The 25,849-nt window shown below is 38.8% G+C and overlaps 1 protein-coding gene across 5 annotated transcripts in view; it reads left to right on the top strand.

The window, feature by feature from the left end:
- Positions 1 to 25,849, top strand: part of MTCL3 (MTCL family member 3) — a 65,962-nt gene that overhangs the window by 13,962 nt on the left and 26,151 nt on the right. For 3 of the 5 annotated variants that reach the window (XM_063443169.1, XM_063443167.1, XM_063443168.1), the window contains exons 1-2: positions 19,069 to 19,659; positions 23,113 to 23,280. In XM_063443169.1, coding sequence (XP_063299239.1) covers positions 19,351 to 19,659; positions 23,113 to 23,280 — 477 coding nt within the window. In that variant the 5' untranslated portion in view covers positions 19,069 to 19,350. Of the gene's footprint in view, positions 1 to 3,750; positions 4,039 to 18,387; positions 18,550 to 19,068; positions 19,660 to 23,112; positions 23,281 to 25,849 lie in introns of those variants that run through there. The other 2 variants (XM_063443170.1, XM_063443171.1) reach the window with 2 other exon arrangements.

Here is a 25,849-nt window from a genome sequence, read left to right as displayed (position 1 = left end):
TTTACTTTGCTGACAGGGGGGCCATGGACCTTAGTGTGTTTTCACAGCTATAGTTACAGGAATACATGTATGTATTTCTCTCACTATAGTGTTTCTTTAACTTTAAAGGATCACTATAGGGTCAGGAACACAAAATATTATTCCTGACCCTATAGTGAAAACCCACCATTTAGGCATCTTGTCGTTGTCACCCCCCCCCCCCCCCCCCCCTCCTTAGCCCCCTCAGAATGGGTTAAAACTCACCTTATTTTCAGCTCTTTACGGGTTTGCCAGCGCTGGCATCGCCCCCTTGGTGACATCATCAAAAGTGCAGATTTTTTGCCCATGGGCAAACCATTGGATTGGCTAAAATCTGCAAGGGGGCGGGGTCAGACACTGTTTTGGCCAATCAGCACCTCCTCATAGCGATGCATTGAATCAATGCATCTCTATGAGGAAAATTCAACGTCCCCATGCAGAGCGTGGGGATGTTGAACGGCAGGGCTGCTTACTGTGTAGCCCTGTGCCAGGAAGCCCCTCCAGTGCTCATCTGAGGAGTGGCCACTTGGAGATGTCCTTAGGGGGGAATGTAAACACTGCCTTTTCTCTGAAAAGGCAGTGTTTACATGAAAATGCCTGAAGGGAGCTATTATACTCACCAGAACAACGACATTAAGCTGTAGTTGTTCTGGTAACTATAGTGTTCCTTCAAGTTCCTTCAAGTAATTTTCTTATAGATGCAGGAGTTTAATGAAAAGTTATTACAATATGGGAGTTCCCTTATGTGCTTACTTTCAGTTTTCTTGAATTCCGATCTGTGTTACTCTGCTTTAGTGAATAGAAAACCCTATTGACATTTTGTTTTAATTTAACTGGTGATAACTACACATTGGACTGCTTTGATGTAATTTTATGAAAGGGGAAGATTACCTAAATGGTGCATGCAGATGTGACAAGTGTATATTACTTTAAATTTGTATGTAATGTTCATATAGTCCTATCGATGAGTACTTAACAGTTGTTTTTTCTTAACAGTGATTGACTGCAACGTTGACTGTAAAATATACATTTTACGGTTTTAATTATTTATTAATTTGTTTAACTTTTGTTTTATAGTTTTGTTTTTATTTATTTATTTTTTAAATAAAGCCCTGTTTTTTTGTTACTAGAAGAAGAAACATTCAAAAGTAACCAGCAAATAAGCAATATCAAAAAAACATTCAGTTGGGTCTGGAAATACTTGGACACTAGCACAAGTTTTGTTATTTTGGCTGTTAACCAAAATAAATTCAAGTTACAGTTAAATAATGAATATGGGCTAAAAGTGCAGTCTCTCAGCTTTACTTTGAGTATATTCACATATAAATTACAGCTCTTTAAAATGTAGCCCCCTCTTTTTCAAAGGACCAAAAGGAATTGCACAATTTACTCAAAGGCTGTTTCATGGACAGGTGTGGGCTATTCCTTTGTTATTTCTTCATCAATTAGGCAAGTAAAAGGGGGTGGCATTCGCATTTGGAAGCTGTTGCGTAAACCCTCAATATACAGTAAAACGAGCTCTCAATGTAAGTGAAAAAGTTAATCCTGCAAAAAAAATAAAAAATGAGTCAGAGAGATAGCAGAAGTTAACAGTGGCCAAATCACCTGTCTGGTACATTCTGATAAAAAAAATAATAATGCACTGGTGAGCTCTGCAATACAAAAAGGCTTAGACGTCCACGGAAACAACAGTGGGGGATGATCGTAGGCTCCTTTCCATGATAAAGAAAAGCCACTTCACAACATCCAGCCAAGTGAAGAACACTCTCCAGGAGGTAGGCATATCATTATCCAAGTCTACCATAAAGAGAAGACTTCACAAGAACAAATACAGAGGGTTCACCATAACTTGCAAACCATACATAAGCCTCAAGAATTGAAAGGCCAGATTAGGCCAGCCCAGTTCTGGAACAGCATTCTTTGGGCAGATAAATCTAAGATTAACCTGTGCCAGAATGATGGGAAGAAAAAAGTATGGAGAAGGCTTGGAATGGCTCATGATCCAAAGCATACAACATCATCTGTAATACATGGTGGAGACAGTTTGATGGTATGGACATGCATGGCTTCCAATGGCACTGGGTCACTAGTGTTTATTGATGATGTGACAGAAGGCAGAAGCAGCCGAATACATTCTGAAGTATATAGGGATAAATTGTCTGCTCAGATTCAGACAAATTCAGTGAAGTTAATTGGACGGCGCTTCACTTTATAGATGGACAATAATTAAAAATATACTGCGAAAGCAACCCTGGAGTTTTTTAAGGCTAAGAAGTGGAATATTCTGCAATGGGCGAGTCAATCACTTGATATCAAACTGATCAAGCATGCATTTCACTTGCTGAGGACAAAACATAAGGCAGAAAGACCCACAAACAACAACTGAATACAGCTGCAGTAAAGACTTGGCAAAGTATCACTAAAGAGTAAACCCAGCACCCAGCACTTGGTGATGTCCATGCGTTCCAGGCTTCAAGGAGTCATTGCCCGACAAAGTATTAAAAATTAACATGATATTTATAATTGTGGTCATTTGTCCAATTACAATAAGGGGACTGTGTATGAAAATGGTTGCAATTACTAAACATTTCATACATTATTTTTGTTCAATCCCTTGAATTAAAGCTGAAAATCTGTACTTCAATTGTATCTTGGTTCTATCATTTCAAATCCATTGTGGTGGTGTACAGAGCAAAAATTATGAAAATTGTGTCAGTGTCCAAATTTTTCCGGTCACAATAGTCTTCAATCAGAATTTTTCCAATAAAAAACAGCACCAAGAACTTTTAGAGCAGCATTTGATTGGCACAGAGTGGTGATGTGCAATGCTCAATCTTGATGATCTCAGTCACAAAGGCAGAGCAGTTGCGACGAGGCCAGCACGGCGAGGGAAGAAATGTAAGTAAAGCTCACCTTTCAAACCCTCAGGGGGAGACGTCTAACCAGGTAGGGGAACATTTTAGCGTTAGGAATATATGTTTGCATTTCTAACACTATAGTTTTTCCTTTTATAACAAGAAGCTTCACACAGCTAAATGTACATGCTTTACTTATCCAAATGTGAATGAATGATATTTTGTAAAGGCAAGTAGATTTCTATAACATTAACTATGGGTTAAAATTTTCTTTAAATACAATTCTTAGTAGTTTTCATTTATATATATATATATATATATATATATATATATATATATATATATATATATATATATATATATATATATATATATATATACATTTAAATGGCATGCCGGGCAATTAAATTACATTGACTTGCAGTGCTGTGTGCAAGGATTGCCTGAGTGCAGATATATTCATACAGAATTTCTATGCAGATGCATTAACAGCCCTGGAGCATCATAAGAGACAGTCACCCTGAATTTGGAAGTGCTGCAGAGTTAAGTATGTTTTTTTACTTAACCTCTGCAGTCCGGTATTCACCCCACTTAACACGTTAATAGCGTTTACTAGGGAGAATTGAGCTTTGACTTCCACTTAAATTGACAATTTCAGTTTAATAAAAAAGCACCAAAGACTTTCAAATAATCATTCTGTATGTATCTTTTAGTTCATGCTTGTATGCTATAAATAAAACATTGGATTTCTGTTTTTGTATTTCTGGGCCAAGCAGTTCATATTTTCTGCTGTTCTCTTGCTTACTGTATTTGTAAAATGGTTTAAGAAAGCACAGTTAGTGATTAAATGTTTCTGTCTCTGTATTTACCTCCCCAGATGTTCCAGCCTATCATTTTACTAATCCTCATCCTAGTATTATTTTCCTCTCTTTCCTACACAACTATATTTAAGCTCGTCTTCCTTTTCACCCTATTTTTTGTCCTGTAAACCCTTTTCACTATTTTTTTTATTTGTTCCATGTAGTGTTTCTTTCAGTTATGTTTTATTTTGTCCACTCATCAAAATAAGAAGTATAAGAAATATTGTTTCTGCCTGTGCTACTGAACCAACACTGAAGACTAATTTGTACAAACTAGCATTACAATCATCTCACAACTTTTACAAGTAAGTCAATTATTTATCTTCTATAACTGCTGTACTTGCCAAAATAAATATTTGGATAAGAAACAGATGCATAAGGGATGATAAACAGTTAGGGGAAACTGTCAGAACTATTTTTGAGAGCAGTTTGACAAACGTCACGGCTCTCCTCATCACCCAAACACAACCTCTTGTCAGCCACACTGATAATGTGGGATTTACTCTTCTGCATTATCAGTTTTGTCAGACCTGGATGCTGGTAATATGAACTATGGGTGAGTTAGTTCCTAAATAGTTTGACAGAAATACAGGGGATGGTTCACAGACACTCGTGTCAAAATAAATACTAAACTGAACTGTAGTGATTTTGTTGTTTAAAGTGCTGCTTTAAAAATTACAGTGTTGTTTTTAGCATCTTATTTCCCACATCACTGAAGTGTACAAAACCAGCTTCATGCATATTACACTAATCTGCCACAACATTAAAACCACTGACAGGTAAAGTGAATAATATTGATTATATTGTTTTAATGGTACCTATCAAGGGGATGTATCAGGCAGCACGTGAACAGTCAGTTCTTGAATTTTATGTATTGGAAGCAGGCAAGCGCAAAGATCTGAGTCACTTTGTCAAGGGCCAAATAGTGATGGCTAGACAACTGGGTTAGAGCTTATCCAAAATGGTAAGTCTTGTGGGGTGCTCCTGTATGCAGTGGTCAGTACATAACAAAAGTGGTGCAAGAAATGACAACCAGTGAAGCTGCCTCAGGTTCATGGGTGCCATGACTCGTTGATGCACACGGGAGAGCTAAGGCTAGCACAACTGGCCTGATCACGCAGAAGAGCTACTGTAGCTCAATTTGCTGAACAACTTAATGCTGGCCATGATAGAAAGACGTCAGAGCACACAGTGCATTGCAGTTTGCAATCCAGTTACGGTGCCCATGATGACCCATGTCTACCGCCAAAAACTTCTTCAATGGGGTCGTGATCATCAGCACTGGACCATTGAACAATGAATGAAGGTTGCCTGGCCTGATCATGTTTTCTTATAGATCAGGTGGACAGTTGGGCACATGTGCATCATTTACCGGGGGAAGAGATGACTACAAGATGCACCATTGGAAGAATGCAGGCCATCTGAGGCAGGGTTATGTTCTGGGCAATGTTCTGCTGGGAAAACTTAGGTCTTGGCATTTATGTTGATGGTAGTTTGCCAAGTACCACCTACCTAGAGATTTTTGCAGACCAAGTACACCCCTTTATGGCAGTTGTGCACTCTACCACACAGCAAAATTCCCAATATCTCAATCCAATTAAATATCTGTGGGTGGGCTGGAAAAACAAATCTGATTGATGGAGGCCCACCTTGCAACTTGTAAGACTTAAAGAGTCTGCTGCTAATGTATTGGTGCCAGATACCATAGGAAACGCTCAGAGGTCTTGTGGAGTCCATGCCTCAATGAATCAGAGCTGTTTTAGCAGCACAAGGGAAACCTGCACGATATTTGTCAGGTGTTTTAAATTTTGTGGCTGGTCAGTGAATGCGCTCCTGTGTACTCTCAATTGATCTAAGTTGGCACATGATCTCATGCCAACATACTTTACTAGTGTGCAATCATCAGAACACTCCTAGGACCACTCCTAGGTCAACAGCTTCCTTTGAACAATGTGGAGAGCAGCTTTAGCATAGAAAGAATATACTAGTTCATGTTTAGAAAGACAGGTTACTTGAGAGCTGTAAAGTAGACCTCAAACTAAGTTTACAGTCAGGGCATAAACGCACACTTATTATAGCATAACTAAAAATCTGAATTTGGTAATTTTAAATGCTAATCATAACCAGTATTGGTCAGATAATCAACTTTACACAATACTCAACACCTTATTTATTGAAAGATACCCAGCAGCTTATTCAATTAATAAAAAATTTAAATAGTAGAGTTTCTTCAGCCCATCTTATTTATTATAGTTAAGATTTTTAAATTCCTACAGAGCCATGAAATGTAGCATGCTGTAATATAAATCATCATGGTTTTGTTTTCTCTAGAGAAGACATCACAGTGTTTTTACCAGTTAAATATTTCATTGCTTAGATTCCAGCAATTATTGCTGAAGAATGGATCTAATTCAACAAGAGAACCTATCATATACATTGACCATTGATATACAGTTCACATAAATCTAGCTTGTTGAGTAGTTGACCGAAGTCAACTGACAATGTTGTTTCCAATTTATCAATGCTGAATCTATTCACTAGCCAACAATTGTAACTTGGACATTAGCCAGTGCTCATAATTTTGCAACCACCTGTTGCTTTTCAAAATTATGTGCTCTTTCTGCTGACATCATTTTATGTCAGGCAATTTTTACCTTTATTAAGTGACCTGCAAGCAACATTGAGTTTCTTACCAGACATGCTTTGTTTTAAGACTCCCCATTAAAGGGGCACTTTAAGCAACAAAACAACTTTAGCTTAATGAAGCAGTTTTTGTGTATAGTTCATGCAAATGCAATCTCACTGCTCAATTTAGGAGTTAAATCACTTTTGTTTCTGTTTATACATGCCTAGCCACACCTCCCATACCTGTGACTCACACAGTATGCATGAAAAATGGTTTCATTTTCAAACAGTACAATGTGTTTACTTTCTAGGTTTTTCTCTCCTGCTCTGTTAATTGAACTTTAATTACACATATAAATATCCCACAGGTTTGTTAACAGAGCATAATAATAATAAATTAAAGCATAATAATAATTATAAATTAAACAGTGCAATAAAGGAAGTTTAGATCTCTTTTTACAGGAAATGTGTAGGGAGACTGCATGGGTCACATGCAGGAGAGGTGTGACTGTGGTTGCATAAACAGAGTGAATTAACTCCTAAATGGCAAAGAATTGGTTAATGAGACTGCACGGGAACGATTTATACACCAAATCCACTCCATTAAGCTGAAGTTGTTTTGGTGCTGATAGTGTCGCATTGGGGCAGTGGCCTGCTCTCTTTTCTCACTTCATTTGCAGAGGGATGAGGCTTTGTTATCTAACCAGAAGCACCTTCAAATTTAAAAGAAAGAAAAAAAAATACGCCGCCATGGTCACGGTTGTCTTTTTTTTTGGTAAGTTTTATTATTTTGTACTGGTGCTCATGGACGTTTCATTGTGGCCAGTGACTTTGTCACTAATTGGTTTTATCACATCGGGATATGAGAATTCATGATATTACTGTATTTTTCCTTGAGATGACCCCAATTTTTTAGCCTAAAATTAAGAAATCAATATTTTTAACATCAAATAGAACATCAAATAGAACAACTTTGATAATATAGAGGTGACTTCTGGGGAGAACAACACACTTCTGATTCTCACGACCCCCCTGTGCTACGGTACTCTGTGAAGTTAATGGCTCTATAGTGCATGCTGTGAGACTACAGCTCCCACAATACATCAGGTGGTGTGACGGCATGCTGGGACATCACAGTAGTATTCCCTCTGCTCCCTGATGCCTATTTGCTCCCCCATAAATATAAATCAGAAAGCAAGACTTACCTGAGGTGGAGCAACCCTTACGATGTCTGCTGTTGCTCCCACGCATATAGGGATCTCTTTCTCCTTGCCACGGCATCCAGAAGTAGATCGACGGGAGGGAGTCCAGGTATGTGTGTGGACCTTGGCACACTGAAATGCGGCAGCCGCCATCTTAACTGAGGCCCCGTGCACAAGACGACCCCCAATTTTAGACTAAAAAGATTTAGGAAAAAAACATAGTCTTATACATGGAAAAATACGATGCTTAGCTACAAGGTGGCGGTTTAAAATATGAAGCCTTGCAAATGGAGAGTAGTCAAACCTTGCAACACTCCTATGTGGGATCTGGCCCCCATGTGAAACAAGCTTTAATCTAATTGTAGGCATAGATGTTAGAGGTGGCACTTTTTATCATGCTCTTCCACAAGGGGAGCCACACCTGTTTTAGATGTCCAATCTCCTTTCTGGGTTTTTCAACTACTTCTCTGGGCATGTCCTCTTGATTGTGTGCAGGGGTGTTGCTATGAAGTTAGAATTACTGTGGCTTCAAGTAAGCCCCTAAAACCCCACCCTAAGTTGAGTTCTAATGATTTAGCTTTTAAGTGAGAACAGATAGCAGATAGCTTCCTTGATAGTTGGTTAAACTTGAATACAGTTCATGAGCCATGAGTCAACAACCCTATGGTAGGTTACTGGCATCATTCAATTGTAATAATATAAATACATGCTTCAATCAAGCCAGTGTTTCCATTTCTACTCCCAACCTGCTGCCACATGACCTGCCAGTAAGGATGTGTAAGTTACATAGTGCTCTATTGGAGCAAGGCACTATATACATGTATTCTGTACTGAGAGTGGTCTGACCAATGAAGTTCCAGCATGTAGCTGTAGAGTGTTCAAAAACGTCAAAGCTGACAGGAGCATAGCATGCAAAGAAACAAAGTAAATCAGTTTTGTCTCTACTTCAGGATTTTAGATACCACTCAATAGGACCTGGGCTTTAACAAAAAATAGTCCCAGCATGGCAAAATTTTGCCAAAAATGACTTATTTAGAACCTTTTTTTGAAACGTGCCTACATAGTTAAAGTTTGGCCATTTTAGCCTGAATTTTGCCGTTCAGATGTCAATTTAAGTTATGGGAATTAACTTACTTCTACATACTTGCATCTTTCTTGGTCTCTGTGGCATTGTTCTCTCTTCCATTCACTCTAAACTTTCTAACATGTCCTTTTCTGTGTCATTTGTTGTTCACTACTCCTCTTCAATGCCCCTGTCAGACTACATAAATGCTCTGTCTTGGGTCAGAGCTTCAGATATCACCTTTGACGACACTCAGATCTACCTCACCACCTCTGATCTCTCATCTTCTGTCCTTTCTTGAGTGTGCAATTACTTAGCTGGCATTTCTTCGTAGATGGCCTCTCACCACCTAAAGATAAATATGTCTAAGATTGAGTTCCTTCTTATTGTAGCTCTACTACAATTTCTGACTTCCCTTCATTGTTGACGACATCACTATCTCCACATCACTCCTAGTCTGCTTCCTCGTAGTTTAACTTGACTCCAATCTGTCCTTCGTCCCACAAATCCAATCACTTTCTTAATCCTGCGACAACCATCTACACAATATTTAATATACTTATAGCTGCCCTAACCACCTACACAATATACTTATTCATCCCCTTGTTATTTCTCATCTAGACTACTGCAAAAACCTACTAACTGGCTTTATCAACTTTTTCCATGCTAGACTGTAAGATTTCTCTCACGTGTCACCAACCCTCTGGAATGTACTTCACCATGCTGTCAGATTTTCCCCTAGTTTTCTTTTCTTTAAGCACTTGCTAAAGACATTCTTGTTCAGGGAAGCCTTCCACTCATGCCAGCACATTAATTTAAAAAAGAAATAGCCCATGGGGGTCAGACTGACCCGAATATTAGTATAAAGGAGGTTGTAGACCTCATTTAAGCACCCACCTGCCAAACTACTCTTATGGATTGAAAGTAATTATGCTACATTGGGAACAAAAAATGCAGTGTGTATAAAAGTATTAAGCTTTAAATAAAATTACAGCTAATTCAGTAAATAATCAACTAAATTAGATTTTTTTAGAACTATTTTTGTGTTTAGCTTGTTTAGGCAGAGCCCTCTTGACCTACTGTTCCAGTATCTTAACCCCTTAAGGACACATGACATGTGTGACATGTCATGATTCCCTTTTATTCCAGAAGTTTGATCCTTAAGCGGTTAAACATGTTTTGTTAGAATTGTTTGTCTTTTTTTTTCTATTGTACAGCATTGCAGAATAATTTGCTATAAATTGTTACAAATTGAACTACAAGTTCCAAATATGTTAAGAACACGTGAACTAGAAGGGACTTCTGTTGTTACACAATATACTCCCTGCCAAACAATGAAAAATCATAGAAGCCATTAACATAACAAAAACTAAGAAGATTATCTTGTCTCCTGTAATCCTCCTACTGATTATTTGTAACAATCAGAGATGAGAGAGATGGAGCACTCAATTCCATTAAAGAGACACTCCAGGGGGTGGAGCCTAACCTTCGAGCAGTCTAGATGTGCAGTGCACGAGCTCCTGCAATTTGGGCCGATTTTGGGGTGCTAACCCCAGCCACCAAGCTACAAAGCCTCAATAAGTGCACTGCCTAAGTCAGGGGTTTACAGTCAAGCTTCCTGATACCTCACCCAACACTCTACACCGCCGGGAGCCTTTACCGTTCCATTGCAGCCTACTGGGGACGGAAAGGGAGAGAGGCGGCCGATCTCCCCGCTCTCTGGTTCGTAGAAGGGACCAGCTACACTCCAAGCCCCCCCTCTGAACCGGTGGGGAATATCCTGGTCCCCACTGGATACTCACATGTCATCCTAGTGGCACCTACTGAGCTTTAAGAGACGCAAAATGGTCAAGCTCTAACTTTACAAGATCGCTGATTCCCATGGCCCAGATCCAGCCCACAGAGACTCATGTGGCTCTATCAACCGCTTCCTACAATGGCTCAACGAGCATTTCCAAAACTTCTGGGCCAAGTTGGAGGCTGAGCCTGGACCACCCAGTCTGGGATACAGAAAGGAGACGAGAGAGTGGTGCTACCGAAGAGGAAGTGGTCAACTCAAGGTACCAAAACCTCCAAGGCGGCACGTTACCCTGCTAAAGTCTTACCTGAGCAAAGGGCTACTCGAACTGAAGCCTTGGTGCGTCGCCCACGTGGACAAAAGATCTCCTGCATTAAACAACGATTACCAGTACGCTCCTTCAGGTACCACCTGAGGGGTACCTGAAATTCATATTTGGAGACTAGGAACAGCTCAATCAGCTATAGCGAAAAGAGTAAGCCCACAAGCAAAATAAACTGAAACCTCTTTCCCCTAGAGAGAGAAATGCATATTTTTCATTGTATTTGAGAATTGCATCCTCAGTATTTTCCTACAAGGCTGAATTCAAAAGGAATGTCAAATTCAAGGTCAGAATAGCCAAACCGGACTTTGAGAATGTTTTTACCTTGAACTTGAAATTTACTTTGAATTTTCACGTTAATAAATCACCCTGTTAGTATTTGAATTGTATTCCAGGATCTACTTGTCTTTAGGGTACAGGAATTGCAATGATTATAGACTTTAGATAAAGTCTCATAAGTCTTTGTGTGATATAATTTTTTATAACTAATATTGGAGATTTAACTATATGAACATAATGCCATAAACATATTTTCCATTTTGTAAAGAAACTTGTTTGTACTCCATTTATATTTTCTAACTTTCTGGCAAAAAGTGGCTTGGAAAACAATGTGTTTCTTTTTACAGTGTTTTTCCAGGGATTTCCATTTTTAATCCCTCTCGCCCTCACCCATGGGTGGTAGGTGGGACTTTAATATTGAAAAGAAGGGATGCGCAACAACTCCCATGCATGGTATGGCAGGTGGAGGCTCTAAAAATAATTAAATGGGTGGGGGAGGGGGTCGAACGTGCCATTCCCCAACCCAACAATAAGTGACATGGACCACCTCTCCCCATTACACCTTCCCAAGCTCCTAGCCACTACCCATTACATTAATTTAAAACTACCTCCACCACTAACCATAAAATTAGTTAGGGGGGGCATTGAACTAATACCTATAACATTTAAAAAAAAAAAAAAAAAAACATGATTACCATCTGAAGTCTTTCTTCTAATTATTCTGTTCTTCAGACCTCAAAAAGAGGTCAAACTTAATTCCAAAATGACATCCCAGCTGATAATTTTTTTTAAAAGGTACCAAATTGCAACCCCCATCCCCCGCCCCCCCCCCCAAAAAAAAAATCCCAGACACAATACAATTAGTCAAACTTCTCCTTGCAAGGGCTAAGTGCATACTAAGCTTATATAAAACAAAAAGCCCTTATAAGAGCTTTCCTACGTTATGCAATATTAGTCAGACCCCCTGATTGGTTGGCTTGTAGGCTAACCAATAAATGTAATGACTGAATGGTGCAGAACGAAATTTTCCATTCAGAAATTCTGTCATTTATTCCATTCATATTCGAATGCTTATTGACCAAAAACCTGGATTTTCGGTTATTTTTTATTACTTCCAAATACGAATGTACAGGTCACACAAACACCACAATATCTTAAAGGTATTAAACCTCTCAAGTATCTCTTTACTACTTCTCATCTCAGTTAATGCATCTCACAATCTCACCCCACTAGTATCTGTAAACTACTATAAGTCTGTCGACCAGTTTCTGTATACCACTTTGATCTTTGTTAATCTCAAAATTACAAAAAATAAAACATTTTTGTCTTCTTTACTCCCTACATCTATCTGCTTCCTCATTCAGTGTCATTCCACCTTGCCACCTCCCTCTTATAACAGCTCATTCTCTGTAGCTACCTCTAATTCTCTTTGACAGATAGATGCCACCCAGCTGCCTCTCTTATAGCTCAGCTACCCTATCTGTTTGAAAAGAAAAGGACTGCGCAGGATGGGTTCTTTAGTAAATTCAAATATGCTATTTTTTTTTAATAAAGCAAGCCTACTTGCATGTTCTCTTCTAACGCCAGCAGGGGTCAGTAATGTGTGACGTTATGAAGTTACAAGTCTCTAAATTCAGGGCTGCAAAATCAAGTGAAGGCCAGCCACCATGAAGGTGGAAGTCACTTTTAACCCTTAAGGAACTGGAAGCTGCCTTATGGTATTCCAGGCTTCAAAAGTCTGGTTTGTATAGACAAGTAGATGGAAGCTCAATTCGTTTGATTGCTTCCAAGTCTCTAAAAAGGCCCCATCCCATAGAGATTGCACCTGTGAAATAACAGGGGGTGGATGTAGTCATCAATGTTGGTTTTGCAGATTCTGAATTGTGAAAATAGGATCTTGTTCTTTGAAATACAGAGCACATTTTTTGTTTCAGTCTATCCATGATGATGGGCATCTAGCCTTAAAGGACTATTGGTCAGTGATCTAGTCCTTCTAACCCTGCAATGTAAAACATTTCAGTTTCTTAGAAACTGCACTGTTTACATTGCAGAGTTAAATCCACCTCTAATGGCTGTCTTCACTAGAGGCGCTTCCGTAGCACTGACTGGGTAAAAATCGGTCACGTGACACTGAAGCCCCCAGGGGAAAGCATTGACTGCTCATGTGTCCCTGTTTTAGGAGAGACAGTCCCTATTTTGGGCCCAAATCCCACTGTACTTCTGTCCATCTTTTGTAGGAGCTCCATATTATTAGTGTGTCTAAGTGTGTAGCCGAGCTCCACAGCAATAATACAGTAATGTGTCTTTAAACTGCAATAACTGTGTTTAGTAAACAGTCTAGATACATTGTTCTTGCTGCATATTACATTATGGTTACACAAATAGTTATTAATAAGTCACATAACATTTCTCAGAACAGCCCTACCTCTGGCCACACCACTTACACCCCTGAAATAAATATGTCCCTCCTTATCCATTTGGAATGGCAGGATGTATGTTAAAGTCACTTCCTCCCCTCTGTTCCTGGAAATATGTCAACATGAGAGGTGTCTTCCGTAACCTTTAAAAAAATAAATTAAAAAAAGTATAATAGCCAGAATTGTTTAACAATGTCCATATGTCTTCATCTTGTCTGTGCACTAAAACAGACATCCTTTAAGGAAAAAATCCTTATGTACATTATAAAAAAAAACTGCATTACAACGTGAATTCACACAGTTATGTGACAGTGTAAAATAAATAAGTTTTCAACTGTGACTGTTCTGTCAGCAACACGTGCCTAATTTTGGGGCATAGCAACATCATTTTCTTGCAGGCCTAACATAAATTCACATAATTTTATGGACAACGTAGCTCTAGATGCCCCTTTTGCCATGTAGAAAAGATCAGCCTGCTTGTAATCTATTGTTTTTTGCAGAAGTGAATGCGAGAAGTACAAAACTATTCCATAACTGAAAGACTACATGGGAGGTCTCTACTCTAGCATGCCTTCTTGGTTCTCTGCCAGGGCTGGGTGTGGATATGAGTCATGTATACATGATTTAATCACTGCGGGATAGAAAAAACAGGCAGAGTTAATGTTATGTCAGAGAGGTTTTAGTCTTAGTAAAAACAAGATACATTTGCCTTTAAATGTTGTTAGTGGTTAATTGAAGTTCAATTTAATACATATATTATTTAAAGGGGCTGTTACACCTTTATTTAACTGCTTCAATGCCAAGAAGTTATTTGCATGAAATATATATATGTAAAAGCTAAATATGTATATATATTGGACAGCTAGTATTTAACCCATTAAGAACACATGACATGTGTGACATGTCATGATTCCTTTTTATTCCAGAAGTTTGGTCCTTAAGCGGTTAAAATTATGACAAGACAGCATTTTCTAATTTTCCTATTTAGGGTCGAATACTTTTGGATAAGCTCAAATGCTTGTTCTTGGGTAGAACATTGGCTTAAAAACAGAGTACAAAAAGTTGTCGTTAATGGTAAATTTTCAAGCTGGACAGAGGTGGCAAGTGGTGTCCCTCAGGGGTCTGTTCTGGGACCCCTTCTATTTAACATGTTTATAAATGATCTTGAAGACAGCATTGAAAGTCATGTTTCACTGTTTGCAGATGACACAAAACTTTGTAAAATAATACAATGTGAGCAAGATATTACTTTGCTGCAGAGGGATTTAGATAGACTGGAGGACTGGGCACTCAAATGGCAGATGAAATTTAATGTTGAAAAATGCAAAGTTATGCACTTCGGCGTAAAGAATACACAAGCAACGTATACCCTTAATGGAAGCGAATTAGGGATAACAACACACGAAAAGGACTTGGGAATTGTTATAGACAACAAACTATGCAACAATGTGCAATGTCAATCAGCAGTGGCCAAGGCCAGTAGGGTATTGTCATGCATGAAAAAGGGCATTCATTCCCGGGACGAGAATATCATTTTGCCTCTTTATAAATCACTGGTAAGACCACACATTGAATATGCTGTGCAATTTTGGGCACCTGTTCTAAAGAAGGATATTATGGCACTAGAAAAAGTGCAGAGGCGGGCTACAAAATTATCAGCTATGAAGAAAGGTTAACAAATTTAAACCTATTTAGTTTAGAAAAACGGTGCCTGAGAGGGGATATGATAACATTATACAAATATATTCGAGGCTAATACAAACCATTGTGTGGAAATCTATTCACAAACCGGACTTTATATAGGACACGAGGTCATGCGTTTAGACTAGAAGAAAGAATATTTCGTCTAAGGCAAAGGAAAGGTTTTTTTTACTGTAAGAACAATCAGGATGTGGAATTCTCTGCCTGAAGAAGTGGTTTTATCAGAGTCCATACAGATGTTCAAAAAGCTACTAGATGCATACTTGCAAAAACAGAATATTCAAGGATATAATCTTTCAATGTAGGGTAATAACTGCTTGATCCAAGGATAAATCTGACTGCCATTCTGGGGTCAAGAAGGATTTTTTTTCCCTAGCTTGTTGCAAAATTGGAAGTGCTTCAAACTGGTTTTTTTTTTTGCCTTCTTTTGGATCAACAGCAAAAAACATATGTGAGGAAGGTTGAACTTGATGGACGCAAGTCTCTTTTCAGCTATGTAACTATGTAACTATCTCTGGCAATTGAATAGCAGTTCTACCATTGATCTGTATGGGGGAAATGCTGTTAGTTCTAAGAAATTAGCTAAGATACCTAAAAAAAGTGAAAAGCATGTAATTTATTAAGCTTTTTATTTATTTTCTCAGATTTTGCAGAAAAATTAAGAGGTTTAAACAGGGCTGGCAGTACAGTAAGGCAAATTGGGCACTTACTATACATTACCTTACATTGCAATAGAAACATTCTTAAACTCTCAATACATTAACTGGATTTGGGAGGATAGGGACGGCTTTCCTTCTTACGGTACATTTAGTCCAGTGACTGCCTGATACACAAGTCTGAAGCCAATTGAAAGACTATAAAGTCATTGTTGCGCTGTATCTCTCTCTGCCCTGCATTATACAGATGCATGGTGTTAGCATATTACATATTACAGGAAGTTACTGTACCAGTGTATGCGGGCATTACACCAAAAACATATACAGGCATTGCTTTTATGTTCCCCTTTATGAGTCCCCTTTCTTACAAATGCATTTCGATTCAATTTTTACAGACATAACTTGGATCCACTGGGTCACTTATGCAAAAATAATAAACTGTCACTTTTGTCACCCCTCTCCTCCCCCCCCCCCAAGTAACATACCTATGTGGGATGAGAATGGAGGCTGAGTGTGATTGTAGTGGTTAGTTAAGTGTGTGTATGTATGTGTGGGGCTGGTAGACTGTGATTTTTTTGTGAGTTCAGGCTTAGTGTGAATGAGTGTGGAGTGGCTGAGTGTGACTATATGTGCGGTCAGCTGAGTGTGTTTGTGTGTGGAGTTGGCTTGGTATGATTAGGTATAGAGTTGACTGAGTGTGTTTGTGTGTGGGGGTTGTTTGTGTTAAAAAAAAGAAATAAGAAAGTGTTTTGACCCCCTCCTGCTTATCTCTTTGCAGGAAAGGGACTAAATCTCTGTTGGTTCAGTGGGGGTATGATCCCTGCTGGCAGTATCTCTGGTGGTCAAGTGGGGGAGTGTGTGAAGGCTCCTGTACTGTTCCGACTTTGGTGACTCAGCCCCGATTTTCAGGTTCTCTCGTGTCTGCCCGCACCAGAGATGCTGTCCCTCTTATGGGGACACCAGGGAACGGTCTCCAAAAAACATAATGCAAGGACACAATTAACAGTGCTCTTGCAGGGTTGCCCTACGTGGGCACTCCCTGTGGAATTGACAGGCAGCCTTTGGCGTGTATTAACGCAGGCTGACCTGTCAGTTAATCATAAGGGAACCACCATCTTCCTAGTAGGGTCCACCCTCCTTTGAACAGAGATAGTGGCGTGATCGCTTTACCCACCGGTATCCCAATTCTTTGGATTCCAGAGTTGGGAAGTGTTGCCTGTGGTTTTCACCCCAAAAGGGTGTAGACCACATAAACACTCTTACACTCCAGCATTTAGTGAATGAGTCGAGTGTTACCACGGTAATCCAGTTGCGGTAATTTGTTATTTAATTGGTATTATAGCAAATTATGGTTTTCCTAGGATAGGTCCCAGCTAGGCAAATACCCCCACCACCCTGCAATAACAGCTGGAACTGTAAGGCCATGCCTCAGTAGCAACCATTGCAATCCAGATAGTTTCAGATTAATATTACTAGCTATGCATCCTACGCTTTAAATAAATGTTATGCTTTTTAAAAATAGTTAGAACTCAGTAGTGAGGGGGCAGAACAGTTGTTTAAAGGAGCAATTCAAGGACCATAACCACTGCAGTGAGCTAGAAAGGTTTGACTTGACTTGTACCTGTGGTCTGCCAGTCACCTGCCTTCACTACTCCAACCTGAGAGTTGGAAGCTCTCTGTCTAAGCTAAGTGCAGGGTTTACTGCTAAGTTAGTATTGCATGGATTAGATCAGTAGAGCTGACGGAAGCTCCTGTTTAGAAGCTTCCTGTTCTCCTTAGTAAGTAGTGGAGAAGGGGAGCAGTGCTTGTCAGAACCCAAGTAATAGCTTAAACCATTCTATTTTTCTGACTACTTAGAAGGGGGGCAGGGCACTCCTGGCACCATAGTCACTACAGTATTTAGTATTTATGGTACTTGGAGTGTTTCTTTGAATGCTTTGTATGGAAAAAAAATAGCTAAAATTCCAGCAATATTTTGTTAAGAAAAAAAACAAACAACGACTGTATTAATTACAAGTTATAACCTGAATCCGTTTCTTAATGTATTCCTAGTAATTCCTTGCCAGCTTCTACGTAGCACATCTATGATCTCATTTGGATTACATAAACCCTCTTTTGAAATATTAGAAAATTGGGCTATTAAGTGCAATCTCCTTTGTTCCAGATAGTTTAGCATAATTGATTTAACAGTGAAGCCAGATTTCCATTTTCTTCTAGCAGAATTTTTCCACGCAGGCATAAAGAAGAAAAAAGGCATGTCTTATATAACTTGGGAGTAAAACTGGCTGCTGATGCAGATTTGATATAAAGCCACATTGGTTTGTTTTTAGTTTCATGGGACTCTGAGCTAAACTACTAAAGACTAAAATTGTCCTGGACTTGCAGTTGTTTACACAGAATACCAACAGATCTAAAGTTACAGGAATGGGGGCTGGATACAGAGGCTTTAAAACCATCCACTCCCAAGCTTACGTCACTGGGGGTTCATTTGCCTCGGTCATGCTAAACTGGATTAGTTTATAGCATTTGAAAGTTGCATTTTTTTTCTCTAACGGTTTTCCCCAGCACATCGTAACTGAATTTTGGTTTCTCCTGCTTTAGCTGGAAGAGTTACACGCCTGCTATGTAAAAGAGCCAATGCAGAGAGATTCCGTCTTTCCCAATACATTTTACATCCAGCTGCCTGTGGTGCTGCTTTGAGAAAAATACATTTTCATCACTGCAAGTGTACAAGTGTCAAGAATCCCCAAAAGGTATGTTTATATAGACGTTTTGATGTTTACTGTCCAATACTCAGTAAGTGCAATAAAAAACATTTTTGTGTGTGTATATGTGTTGGAATGGCTAGCCTAGATGAAATGTAATTCTGCAGTCGGAAGCTTGTGTTGTGATCTCAAAGTGACATTTCAGCTGTTCAGGAGGTGGTTGAGGCTATGATTTATTAGCAAGCTATTATTGACAAGTGCTGCTGTAACTATTATGACTCCAACATGTTATCATAGAACTCCTACTTGTTCTTTACTGAGATAACCCGTCAATAAAAGTCTCACTGAGCTTAGATACTGTATGATAAAAACAGATTGTTGTCAACAGTGGAAAAAATATAATGTATTGGTTGCGCATGTGAGTATTTTTATATTCACCCAGAAAGACATGCCGTAAAGTCTACCTTGTTAAAAATAACAACCCTACCCTGACGTCAGTGGTATATCGGGTTTAGGAACTGCTCTGCTCACATAGATTTTTATTCTGCATTCTTGCATGTGGTAGTTAGAAAGCTGTGATTGTGGACTGGAGTTGGAACGCTTCAATCTGTAAACAGAGACGTTTGGGCAAAGATTGTCAATTATGTAAACTAGTGTAGATGACAGCGTTTTGGTGACCTTGAAAGGGAAATAGGATATATCACATGCACAAGCAAAGGACTGATGCCAATGACTCATGATGAACTGATGGCTGGCACTGTTGATGGGTATTTCCACATAGAGAAAAGGAAGGTGACAGAAAGAGGGCTAGAGTAGCTCGAATTTCCACCTGTTATTTTTGGCCAGAGTATGTGGAATGGGGACCAGCCACAATTTTGTCATTGCCATGGACACAGATGCAGGTATGAGTCTTGGAACTTCTCTGACACCATCAGTAAGGTGAGGGACAGAGACAGGAGCCGGAGCCCTTCCAATAATATCACACCCAGCTCAGAGGCCACAAAAGGAGACACCCAAAGAGATGACAAATATGGGTTTTACAAGCAGCACTTGCGCTTAAAGAGAAAATTGGAAAAAGTGAAGACGTTCCATGAGAAAGAACGAGAAATATGGGCAAAGGAGAAAGAACTACTATTGAAAGAAATCACTGAGATAAAAGTAAATTGGCTGAATTTTGGGTCTATAGAGGGTTATTGGATGTATGTCATATTATTGGGTGGCGTGTGAAAATGGTGCAAAGATAAAGTGTGACATCCAACTGTGTGCATATACATATCAGAACCAATAGATACTAAGAACACCATGCATAATGTGATGTTTACAATTATTGTGATATATGCAGAAATTATTCTAATCCATTGGACTATGGAATGGGTTGCAAACCTTGTGTGTACTAAATATAATATATTGTGTTTTCAAATTCAGTACTGTTTGGTGAGTGACATCAGACGTGCAGTTTTATCCACAATGCACAATATGACTGACAATGTTTAGTGCAGTGGCCTCTAATCCCAGTGTAGTAACAGGATATACATGTACCTGCATGCCCAAGATTAGTGGGAGTTACATTCAAAGACAGCAGCTGTAATCTACTGCGGTCAGCTTTAATGTTGCCTGATGTGCCAGGATAGTAGCTATGGAGATAGCGCAATTCTATCTGCCCAGCTCTTTATCCAACATACTATTGCCTGCAGAAAAACAAATATCATCTACTGCCTGGGAGTGTAACTCCCTCCAGTCTCTGGCAGGCAGGACATCGTTTGTACCATAAAATTAAACTTCAATTAAAGTACTGGACCAGTCCTGCTATACTGGACAAAACAGCCATGAATACAATCTCAGGTATTTTACTCCAGTGTAGTGAATTTGTTACAGAGCTATGTAAAAAAAAATCACCACACTGGACTAAAGCATCCTGACTTGAGTGTTTGCGCAAATATTTGGTATTAAAATGATTAATTGCATTTTTGGGGCAAAAAGTGAGTTTCTGACATGTTTGTTATTATTGTTATTATCTGTGGTAGTAAAAACACACTTCATTTTATGGCAATTTTTTTTAGAAGGAATGGTAAAATCTCATATATAAAAAAGATATTAAAAATTAAGGTTCTGTTTTTTTCACAAAACACTAAATTTTAGAGAACTGAAAACCGAATTGCAAAATGTACGCAAATATAGGCAAGTTGTGATTATAGCTATAATGTATATATTTTTTCCATTATTTTAGCCTATTTTTTCATTGCTATTTTTGCCTAAATTGTACAGTCCTGTTTTCAATTCAGTGAATTTTAGTATGAATAAATTATTATTTTAAGAGTTCACTTTTTTAAAATTAAATTATATAATTTTTAAATACGGTAAGTCTAAACTTGGATATTTGCCATATAAGACATCTTTTTGCTTGCATGTGGACAAATTAGAAGCATAAACTGTCAGTCACTAAGAAAATAATGGCTGCAGATATTCAGATTGTTTCTGAGACACAGTGTATTAGTTTTTTAATGTAATAAACAGGCCCTTATTACAGCACTAACATAAAAATAACACAAAGAACATATTTATTCTCTATGTGCCTGTTCATCAGTGGAAACGTTTAGAATTCCAGGCTTTAATTAAATTAATGTATCATTGTAAAATATTAAACAATTCTCTTTCTATTTATGTATACAATAGGTAAATGAGAGAACAAAGTACTTGGCTTTTGCAATATACATTTTATTTTGAAACCTTTTTGCACATGTTGTTATTTAATAGCTAATTACTCAATGCATTCAGTGCTATATAGCACACCACAATGCATTTGCAGTATTTGTATTTTACAAAATGTTTAATTAATTACTCTTCAACATGTCACAGCAGTCTCACTGTAAGCCAGTGTCACAAACCTAAAAAAAAACAAAAAACAATATTTGACAGCCACAAACAGAAGTAAATTCAGTCTGGCTGCATTTGGGGTCTAGAGAAAAGTCTGGCAGCATTAGAAGCAATGAATACACACGATGGATGGATGGATGAATTATGTTATTATCTCTGTTCAAAGATTTGAGGTTATATGCCCAAGCTGAAATTAAAGTAATGTATTGTTGTAAACTTTAAAACAATAGGTATCAGGTTTTACAGTATTTCTATATTAAAAAAAAGTTAGCAGTTAACTATCTGATAGTGTGCAGGTAACTTTGTTTTGGTTTTGTTCATATAATTGGGCTAATGAATTCTACAGCCAATGCTGCCACCCAAGAGACGTGTATGTCGACGTACAGTCCATCAGAGTACGTGTGTTTGGCCGTTGCTAAAGATTGTAGAAGAAACCAGTTACCATCATTTATTGTTTTTGAAAAGTATAAAAAAAAGACGGTGTGATGTAAAAATGACAAGAATTGTAATACATTAGAACAATGCAAATGAAGTTGCCATTAATAATTTACGTTAATATTAGTTACAGCAAAATAATTTGGTGTGAGGGACTGAATATATTTAATTGGCACAAGAAGCAGATTTACTTTCCAAAGATCATCAGATGAATCATTGACAGATGTGCATTCTGAACGCTCACCAAATCTTTTCTAAGACCATATTGAGTTATGTTTCTTATTATTGAGGTCTGAGGAACATTATCAGTTGTAGATTTTGCATTTCAAAGGAATACATCAGCAAATCTCTGGGATTTTGCTTAAATTCTATGTATTGTTCTGAAGCTGCAGAGTAGCTGAGGGCTGAAACAACACAATCAAAGGGCCACTCCTTTCAGATGTTAACCTCTAGAGTACCACTGAAGCATAGAGAATGTGGTACATATTGATCAACTGGCCTCTGCACAGCTGCTAAAGGGAAAGTTATGAGGACTGGCAAGAAAGAGTATGTATAGCGTAGATTGCAATGACAACATGGAATTGGTCAGTTCATTGGTAAACTAATTATTTAGAGAGATAATTATTTTAATTGTTGTTGCTGGCCTCTAGTAATCTGCTGCCAGTTTTAATGTGTCATCATGGCAGTCATAGTCCAACATCAGGGGATCTACCTTTGGGCAAATTCCTATAGGAATTAAGAATCACATGCTGCCATGGTGTGCAGGAGCTTTGGTTAAATTTTGCATTTACCTAAGATAAATTATAGAGGAACTTGCTTTTCATTTCTATAATTTAAGATGTGATCATGTACAAAGCCTTAAGAAAGGACCTTAAGGGGTTCAAACAATTGATGGGGATCTATGTTTGGTTACATGGAATAACACTGCATTATATAACTCCTCCCGTAAAGGGGCTGTATGTGTTATGTCATGGTAGAGCTGTGTGAAAACAAACAATGTTTTATTATACTCTTGGATAAGAGGAGATCTACTAGCTAGAATATTCTGATTCAAATCTCACAGGCATCATGTGATTACATATTATCTCTATGATGCAGTTTTATTTAAAACATCACGCTGACTTATAGCAGTGGCATTTGTTCTGAAAGTACTGGCTTGTCTTGCGGTGGATGTTTTATATGTAAAAGCCAAGAACTTGGCTTAGCCAAAAGTGTGGAGAGATTTATTCCATCTTAGAAATTCTGTGTACTTTCATTGTATGTGTTGTGATAGTCCATCACATAAGAGTTTGTGTGTTGCAGGCAGGTGAAAACAAAGGGATCTTGCTGGAGCTGAAGACTGTCTTGGAAGTAATTCAGACGGAACAAAGAAAAGAAGAAAAGAAATGGACTGACTTTCTGCTACAATTTCTAAGTGATCGATGTGGGTGGGAACTTGAAAGAAGAGAACTTCAGCATCACGCCTCCCAGGTATTTAAATACAAATGTAATATGATAACACTTATATATTGGAAGTCAGATGATATACATTTGTTTAGTATAGAGCTGATCCTAACACTGACCCTTCAGCCTGCTTCCTTGAGCTTCTGGCAAAGATATCTCTAATGAGACAGAAAGGGGTATTTTTTTATATACACCCCTTTACTTATTAACCCTTAATAGGGAACACATGGGATGGGTAGCAGCATTGTAACCAGGCTGTGTGATACTAAGTAAATACAAATACAAAAAGAGAAGTCCTGCGCTTAAGCAGCAAGGACTACAACACACATCAGCCCCAATATATAGTAAAAACCAAAGAAAAGAAAATGTTACTTGCGCTTTCTCCTTAATCCCTATGTATATTTAGACAAATGACCTCCATTTGTCTAAATATACATAGGGATTAAGGAGAAAGCGCAAGTAACATTTTCTTTTCTTTGGTTTTTACTATATATTGGGGCTGATGTGTGTTGTAGTCCTTGCTGCTTAAGCGCAGGACTTCTCTTTTTGTATTAGTATAGAGCTGAAAATAACCTGTAAATGTAATGACTTGGTGGAGGAGAGTCACGTGGGAGATAAAAACAGACTTATTCTGTAGAATTATAAAAGGCAGGTGCCCAAAACGTAAGTCCTAACAGTTGTAAAGCTACAACTCTGATGATACAATGTCAGTCTTCATGTACTTTGATGGAGCATAGATCCATTTCCCCTGTCTTGCAAAGTGAATGTATGGGCTGTCTATTATTTAACAAGGTCGGAGCAGAGGCAACTCTCTCTTTTGTCATTATTTTCTGCCTGAGATAAGTCTGGGACTTAAATATTGGACAAATATGTGGGTCCCTGACTATGTACTAAACCAAGCATGTCAAACTCAAAGACTAAGACGGGCCAAATAAACAAGGTTTACGTTTATGTGGGTCGCAAAAAAATAAAAACGTCAGTTTTCATAGAAACATAGGTTTATTTCAAAAAGTACAGTATAACAATAAATTTCCTAACTGACACTTGACGTCCTCACACTTGTAGGGCTTTAAAGTAAACAAAAAAGAGCTATTTTATTTTAATGAAATGTGCATTTGCATATAACCAATGTTTCAGATAAACTACCTTGACATATTAAGAAATGTTTGGTAATGGGACTGAAGTGGTGAATGTATGCTGTTGCACATCTGTCAAAAACAAATTACGTTATCTTCTTTATTTTTAAGTTCTATGAGTGTGTTCTTCACTTTGGCTGAGATCATCAAACTTGATGATCTCAGCCAAACCAATACTGGAGGCTATTGTGCATGTGTGGCAAAAAGCTGCACGGCCAAACAGCATCTCTATGGGGAGTGTTCAGCACCTCCATGCAGACCCAATTTAACACACTGCCCCTCTTCCCATTCTAATACACTGCCCACAAATCCAATACATTGCCCCTCCACTGTTATACACTGCCCACTTCACCCAATCTAATACATTGCCCCTTAATCTAATACACTGCCCCTTTTCCCTCCGCTCTAATTCAAGAGACTGCCCCCCCTCCCATTAATACACTGTCACCCCTCCCCAATTTAAAACACTGGATCCTCCCTCCCCCAAGTTAATACACTGTCCCTTTCCTCTCTTAAATTAATACACTGCTTCCCCCCGCCATCACCACTCTAATACACTGGCCGCCTTCCTCAAATTAATACACAGGCCACCTCCCTCCCCCAAATAAATACACTGCCCCCTTTCCCCAAGCCCCTGTTCTCCTACCTTACGATTTGCTGTTGTCACGTATTCCTTGTCTCCGTGTGACAAAAACTGAGATAATTACCTTCCGAAGATAGAAAGGAGTGCTGCTCGGTGGTCTTCTACTATCATGACTGGCTTTTGCGACTTGTCGGTGGCCGCTGGCCGCTGCGGACTCACACAATTTAATTGCCCCATGTCCATCCACGGTAAAGAGGACGTTGACGTGCATGTGACGTCGCGCAAAAGACGAACACGCGCGTTTTGGGGTCAAAGGCTAGGTACAGCCAATTGAATATGCAAAGGGGTTATTTAAAGTCTCGTATTCCCTTAGCTCATTGCCCTGTGGTGGTTTCCTCTAGATGGTTATCCGAGAGTGTGTTCCTCATCGTGTTTTTCTGGTTTTTGACTTTGGCTTCGTTTTGACTTCCCTGATTTCTGGTACACTTGACTTTTGACTTTTCCTTATCGCTGTGTATCGTTCTGTGTCCCTGACCTCGGCTAGTTTTCTGACTATTCTAATGCCCGGTAAGACGTTACCCTTAGTTCTAGGGAGTGATACTATTCTGCGTGCTGGATCAATATAATCCTGACAGCTGTCCGTTCTTCAGCTCCAGCCCTGCTGAAGCAGGCTAGATGCTCCTTCTGGCACTGCGAGCAGGAGGGAAGGGGGAGTGGCTGCTCTGGTCTGCTCTGCAGACAGACAACCACTCTGCCCTCTTGTGGCCGGGAGAGCAAGTATCAGGAAATATTTTTCCTGTCTTGCTGCTGGTCGCAGCCACAGCAGAAAGCGGCCCCAGGGCAGGCGGGCCGTAAAAATATTCATTGTGGGCCGCAT

The sequence above is a fragment of the Pelobates fuscus genome, chromosome 2, assembly GCF_036172605.1.
Source record: "Pelobates fuscus isolate aPelFus1 chromosome 2, aPelFus1.pri, whole genome shotgun sequence".
NCBI classification, from domain to species: domain Eukaryota; kingdom Metazoa; phylum Chordata; class Amphibia; order Anura; family Pelobatidae; genus Pelobates; species Pelobates fuscus.
This window is presented reverse-complemented; position numbering and strand designations above follow the sequence as displayed.